The sequence below is a fragment of the Caloenas nicobarica genome, chromosome 9 (assembly GCF_036013445.1).
Source record: "Caloenas nicobarica isolate bCalNic1 chromosome 9, bCalNic1.hap1, whole genome shotgun sequence".
In the NCBI taxonomy this organism is placed as follows: Eukaryota; Metazoa; Chordata; class Aves; order Columbiformes; family Columbidae; genus Caloenas; species Caloenas nicobarica.
The window spans coordinates 6,220,555-6,228,014 of NC_088253.1; the positions used below are offsets into that span (position 1 = coordinate 6,220,555).

At 39.6% G+C, this 7,460-nt stretch overlaps 1 protein-coding gene across 3 annotated transcripts in view; it reads left to right on the forward strand.

Moving 5' to 3' along the window:
• FTO (FTO alpha-ketoglutarate dependent dioxygenase) overlaps positions 1-4,415 on the forward strand; it is a 239,940-nt gene extending 235,525 nt beyond the window's left edge. For 2 of the 3 annotated variants that reach the window (XM_065640792.1, XM_065640794.1), the window contains exon 9: positions 2,694-4,090. In XM_065640792.1, coding sequence (XP_065496864.1) covers positions 2,694-2,844 — 151 coding nt within the window. In that variant the 3' untranslated portion in view covers positions 2,845-4,090. Of the gene's footprint in view, positions 1-2,693; positions 4,091-4,196 lie in introns of those variants that run through there. The other variant, XM_065640793.1, reaches the window with a different exon arrangement.
• The last annotated feature ends 3,045 nt before the right edge of the window (positions 4,416-7,460 follow it).

Consider the following 7,460-nt stretch of genomic DNA (forward strand, 5'->3'; position numbering starts at 1 on the left):
ATGCACTGCTGGGTGCAGCCATGTCTGCTTAGAACCCAGCCCCTTCTCTTTAAATACGAGCAGCTGGAGTTGACTTTGATGTCAGCGGATGTGGCACAGCGATTGTAATTTTGGTCAAAATAGGTGACTCACAAAATGTAAAAATGTAACGTTCATTGCTGTTCTTGCTGGAAGTATAAAGCAAAGCCATGGAAATCCTGGATGGAAAGACAAAGGAGCTCTGGGATTGCAGAACTTGGAATATTAAGGCACTGCTTTCCCCCTTTTGATAATTTTACTACATACTGATGCATTTCTGTCACCAGACTTGCACACTTCCGTTCCTCCTGTCCCTCCCATGGAACATGATGTGGCTGAAACCTCGCGAGTGCGGGATTGCCGGGAGGTTGAGGCACACGCCTGGTGGTGGGGCGACCTGTCAGAGGTGGCTCTGCTGGAAAGAAACATAGACGAGGGAAAATACCACCTGAAATAGTTGCTCATGGGCTGTTCAGTCACAGCATCACTGTGACTGCTGACACTTTAGCGGCACAGATGCCCAAACCCCAAATGCGAGGGAAAAGCTGGTCAATCAGTTTATGTGAGAGAGCAAGGGAAAAAGAGACATTAAAGGTTAAAAAAAAAAAAAAGTACCCTGGAATGGTGAAGAAGCTAAAAGTTGGTATGTTTTCTCTCTCAGTGAAAATTCTACTGTTAGTAGCAGCTGTGTGTGAGAGAGAATGTTTATTATTAGAAGTTTTGCAGACCACATAATATGCCTGCAGTATTTACCAGCTGAGCTTCTTGATTTGTCATCTGCAATAATCTCTACATGGTTAATTTATCCACTTTTAGATTGAAATGCTTAAACTGGAATATCTTATCCAACCCAGCAAATTGAGCATATTATTTTGTGCCAAGACAGAAAATAAAGCAAGATTTTAAAAGCCTTATAAAGTTATACCGTAATTAGTTTCAGCTTCCTCTGCATATTAATTTTCTCCTGTTCCTTTATATAATTTGGAAAATGTCTTCAGAACATGATGGCACAATCAGTTAAGTACCTCTCAGAACTCATACACTAAACTGCATTTGCTCTAACAACTATTATAAAGCAGCTGGCAAAACAAATCCTCTGTTATTCTGTACAGTGCAGTTTATCAATGCAAACAGTTTAATATTTATGCTAAGAGGATTGTCACAAGTAGCTTCTGTTCCTTTAATTCTTGTTTTAAATAAATAATGAGAACATTTAAACACATTACTCTTCCCAGGGCCCTGAGGTCGGCTAATCTTATTATTTATGAAGTGATGTGCTACATAATAGTACTTAGTGCATGTTAACAGATGCTATTATCAGGGGCTGATGTGGAGAGCTGAAGATATATTGGAATGTTATGTGTTAATACTGTCCTTGTGGTGTAATGTACGATGGATTGAGTGCCCAGGATGCTGCCGCGGCAATTAACCACACACCAACATGGGTGTAAAGCTGAAGTATGTTTTCTCATGGGGATTACACTGCCATTAATAATTCCCAAGAGAAGACGACATCTTTCATTTGGCAACAGCCTCTTCCAGAAGGCCAACGGTGTAGACAAGGAAGCTGTGTGTGTCTGTGTTTTCAGAGTTCATTTTACCGAGGTGACAGACACATGTATGTTGAAAACAACTTTAAAACTGTTACAGTTATGTTGCTTTATAGAACATGAATTTTAGAAAATATCTTGCAAGAGATATAAGTGTATTTCTACAATTTGCTTTTTATGTCGTTGAAGAACTACACAGGCCTGTGCTACGTACTAAAATTATAGTAATGCTTAGCGTTTTACTTTGTCTTGCCCCGTTGCAAACATTAACTAATTAATCAGCAACATGCAAATTGTTTGAGGGGAGGGGAAAAGAGAGGGGGAGAAATCCTTCTTAAACTGTGTCAGGTTTTTTGATGCAGTATGTTATATTACAGCCTAATCCTAAGAGTTGTGATGGTTGCCACTTATAAAACTTTCCTTTGCAGGCTGCAGTTAAGTTAAATATTATAATTAGACTTCAATAGCATTGATGAATAATCCATTTAATAAAAACCACTGTAATTTAAACATTTTCTCTGGGGACTAACATACACTAACCTCTTAATTTAATTTTATTGAAGTTTTGCCCACCTATTCATCATTGGAAGTTGTTATTAACCTCAATTTCCATTTATCTTTATAGAATTTTCTCTTTTTATATTGCCTTTTTCAGAGCTAAGCAGGTTGATACACTTGTAAATCTCCAGAATCTACAAAGCTAGTCCAGCTTCTTTAATATTGTTTAATCTGTCCCCCCTGACCTTAATGCAGTAAATTCAGTTTAATCTTTCTCAATAATCTAGTAATACATTGGAAACCGGCAAACATTTAAATCTGATAATGGTTTAATCACATACTTTAAATAACAGCTGAGATAATGAAAAAATAATTCACCATATAAAGGTACACTAACTGAGTTTTCTCTGTGATTGGCTTTTTGAGAAATCCCTACAGAAAATACAAAGCCTACAACAGAAATCAACTTCACTCTAAATGAACGATCCATTTGGTCAGAAGATGTGATATTTCTCTTTTATTATCATCTTTCTCTTTAAATTAATGCATAAATGTATCCTGGCTGAGTATTCAGTTTCTTGATACAGTTTTCCTTGAAGTGGTTCATTTGCTTACCCTTCTTTTCAGATGCCAGTCAGAAGCGGCAGAGAGCTTGCCAGAAGACCAGAAACCAGAATGCCATCCCTTCTGGACAGACAATGACTGTAACATGCCTCTGCCATATGATCTTGAAGAAGTTATTGCTCATCTACAGAATCTTGTTCAGTGGGTAGAATAACAGGTGACCTTCCAGCCTAGAATTATTAACGTTCATCTTTTGGAGAGAAGCCTTTTAGTTTAAAATAAATCTTTTCAGCTTTATGTTTCCTAGATCATATGTTATTTTATGTGACAATGCAGATTTTATCCAGTCTTCACACCGTACCTTAGCTACTGCCTCATAATAAAAAAGACCAGGCTCCCAATCTACAGAAACAGGTAGCTAGACCTGAAGCCCAGAACACCAGCCTCAGTTCTTTCCTTTTCCACTCTAGATCCCGTTGACCCTACAGCCCATGGATATCCGTGTTTCAACAAGTTCCCTCGATGTCTGAATTTCAGCTTCCGTGAGTGCTTAGAACTGCCTCTGCCTTGGCAGGTTTGAGCCACATAGGGTGTAGCTCACACTTTGACAAAGCAGAATCCGTGATCTGGGCATCCTAGTGAGTGGCCAGCTTGGGGTGAGCCTGCTGGATATCTCCAGGATAGAGCTGTGCACACAACATGGTGACTTCTTCGTGCACTAAAACAGGTACAGGAGATGATGGAGAAAGTCCTTTATGCAATGGCTCCTTGTTAGAGTGAGGACCATCCTGACAAGACCCCAAAACTTCCTTGCCATTTTTCATCATGGCAATTGAGTAGTGCTGGAGAGATTTCCAATGGGAATCCTGGGCTCCCTGGAAGTCAGAATTTCTTTCCTAATCATTCCTTTGTTTCTGCGTGTTGTGAATCCTATTCTAAGGCCAGGTTTCTCTGTGCGTTGTTTAAAGAGCTGGTAGACCTAAGTAAGGGTCCCCGATGGATTAGATTTAGGTTGTGTGATACTGGGTATTGCAGCATCCGTGGTGATCTAGTGAGATCTACGAGAACAAAACCAAAAGAATATGAGAAATGAAGCTATTTGTGATCTATTTTGTAATAATGTGCTATAAAAAGAACAATTCTGTGTTGGACGATACAGGGCACTCCTAAATGAGAGAGGGATTTTTCATTCTGTTAAGTTGCTATTTTAACTTGAGCCGGTGTACACCTTTTCCTTTGTTATAAAAAGCAGAAGAAAATGGTATTATGGTGAAACAGCACTCAGACTGTATTACCACTACAAAAGAAAAAAGTAAGACTCCGAGTTTGACGTTGCCACCAAAAAATGAAAACGCCTCCTGTGTTAATGTTGTGTTTAAAATCCCCGCTGAGGCCAGGCTTACCCAGAGCACACCAGTACACTGCACTGGCAAAGCGCTCTGTGTGCGGATGAGGCTTTGTCCTGGTTTGGTTAAAAACACGTTTCTCTTTTAGTGACTTTCCCTGTCAGCTAAAGCCTTCTAAATAACTGCAGTTTTCCTGAAAGCTGGATACATGTTTTGGTAGACGTAGCAATGGAACGCGAGGTCATTGATAAGGATGGATGCACATCTCGCAAGAGCAGCGAACTGAAACAGGTGACCAAAAAACTGACCAACTAAATATTCCATCCCATTCACGTGATACTTCATATAAAAGTGGGGGATCACGAGGATTTTGTCCCTTTTCCTTATGGCCGACATCGGGAGAGGACCTTGCGAGTTGTCCCTGCGAACTGAGGCCCAGTGACAGACTGAATCCAGCTCCGGTTGGCTGCAGAGTCCAGTCCAGGACTTCGGGTGCCGGCCCCACATCTGCCGGAGCAGCTGCCGGGACTTTCAAGATTGGTTTTGTATATTTTGTATTACTTTCTCTATTTTTACTGGTAGCATTAGTAAAACATTTTTAGTTTTTCCAACTCTCTTCTCTCTGTCCTTCTTTCCCTCCCAATCGCCTGTCCTTAGTGGGAAGGGAGATGAGGGAGGGGGGAGCGGGGGAGAGGGGGTTAACAATACATCTGCCGCGGTTTATTGTCACCCCGCAATCAAACCACGACAGGCTTGTACCACCAAAAATTGTACTTTTGACAGCAAAACATATGCCAGACCTCCCTGGAGCTAAAGAAGCTGTGCCAGCAAAAATTCAGTTTTAGTGGTATAAAACTGTGTCCACACCTACCAGCTTTTGCCAGGACAATTATGTCAAGTCGAAATTGTTCCTCTTAACACCTTTGATGCAGCTGTGCCAGCAAAAGTATAAAGACCTGCATCGAGCATTGTCATTGTAGCCATGGACTTCTGCTAAAACTGTTTTCCACCCTGTAGAACGTAAGGACTCTCTGAAGAATAAATTATTATTTAAAGTAGGTTTGATTATATTATAACCTTGATCCACACATTTATCTGTTGTCTCTTGTGCCACAGATTTCTTGTTTTGAAATACTTTGTTACGGGCATAGCTTTTTCTTTCCTGCACTAGCTAAATCTGCCTTTACCGGTGGGCAAAAAATGTGGTTTTGGATTAATGCCACACTAAATACTGTTTACTTTGGAGATCACTTAGAGAAAAGCTAGCTGAAGATGTGGGAATTCTACTTTTGAAAAGGCAGTTCTCAAAGAAACAGATATTACTTTGGAAACAGGCAAGATGAATCCAATCAAGCTAATGATGTAACACTGTTAACACAGCGTTGGAGGGGTTGGTTTGTTTGTTTGTGCTGTTACTTTATGGTTATTTTGTGTTTAATTAAGCACTGCTAGAAACCATGGGGATCACAGTATCGAAATGAATCTGACAGCCATAAAGGGTAGAGAAGGCACATCAATGTTGTAGTTTGTATCTGAAGTGGAGGCATAACTATTAAAAAATGATTGGCAAATAATTATTCCCAGCAGTAGTGAAGAAATACCAACTGTTGGTTGTTTGATTTTTTTTTTCCTTGTATTAGGAGACTGCTGGCAGCAATAATAGAATTTAAAAAAATATGTGATTTTAGGTCTTCTCAATGCTGAAGATTTAAGTTAGTGAACGAGCTGAACTAGTACTAGGCTCAGTGCAGTCAGCACAGCCACGGATGGCAATGACATAGAGAAATGAACACCTTTGGAATGGATAAGACCTAAGATTCACTGGCAAAATACCAATAATCGAGTGGTTAAAGAGGATTAGTGCTCTGTGTTGCATTCCAGTCTCACATCATCTAAATCAGTGTAACTTGATGGAGTTCAGCTGAAAAACAGGAGTATAAGAAGGTTTCATCTCTCCAAAGCCCACAGGAGCTGATAGCAAAGACATGAGTAAGGTTGATGGAACTGCTTGAAGCATGTAGCAATGCCAAAGGGTACCCTGAGAGGAGAACACAGTTAAAGGTAAATATCTGTTAAAAATCTGAGATGTCAAGTGTAAATTATTACTGCGTTTGGATTACATACTAGAAGCAGACAAATATGTTAAACTTTATTTTATTCAAATAGTTATAATTTAGCTTATCTTGCAATGATACTTTAGCAATCCATTTATATTTCAGCACTAAGCCCATTTCCATTTTGGATGCGCTGAGAAACAGCCTCTAATGGATGTTCTGAGCATAGCAACTCTGTGCCAAGGCTGGATGCTCTAGAGGCAGGAGGACCAAGGTCAGTTTTTTCAGGGGAGAGGTGAGAGCACAAATTAGCTTCTAACATTAGATTCAGTGATTCTTTTTAAATGGTGAAGTTCGCGACTTTCCTTACATTTAGTTTTCATCAGCCATGAAAGAATTAAGGTAAAATAGTTCACTTGTGTGCGTGTGTCAGGCTAAATGGATTACAGAAGATACAGATCCGTTTGCCTGTCTGCACTTGCCTTTAGACAATATTCATCAATTTACAAAAGCTACTGACTAAACATGGAACCAATACAAATGAAATGCTCGAGGCAAGGGCCTTCTTAAAAAAAATCTGATGCAGAGGTGGTTTTACACTGGTAGAAATAAAATGTTGGCAGAAAATTAAAAACTTTTGTTTCTGTAATTTGGGGGATGAAAGGTAAAGGCCATTTTTAAGAATTTGATAGAAAACTGCTGCATTATGCCATGTAATTAGAAATGGTTTATAATGCTTTATTAATATCTTCATATGTAAAAAATATTTTATCCTGTAGGTCCTTTCTTCTTGTTGAAAGGTTATGTAAATAAAAAATATTAATCTGGATACAGTAGATTTTTAAGGCATCATGCTTATGCTCAGGGTTTTACCGCAGATTCTGATTATCTGAAGTGTAAATAAGAATGCCATGAGTAATCACCAGCTGGAAACTGTCCAGGATGGGTAACATGCAACATGACAAATACCCAAATAAATTGTCTTATTGTCAGCCTGATATAGCTTTAGCGTCACAGGTAATGATGCAAGGTGCACTTTAAAATCATGCTGGACTTCTTAATGCTGTGGATAGATTCAGACCTTCCAGTGCCATAACAACAGGAAAAAAAAATGAAAAGAATACCAAAATCCATCACTAAAATATTGTGGCGTGTTAAGAGTGAGCATTGCGCCTTTCTCCTCCCTTATTTTAGTGCAGTTCCATGGGTCCTGTGTTGTGCAGTGGAATTTGGACAAATGGAACAGAGATTGAAGTAGCCGGGGAGCTGATCTCTAAGCTGGGATGAGAGGAGGGTAAGAGAGATGAGATGCACGTGAGATGCAAGGGATGTGCTTCCTCAAGGCCACAACTTTATTAGCTTAACTCATATGGGAGTCATTGAGCAGCGACTTGTACAGTGTGGGTCAGGATCTTTCCCTTAACTGTTAC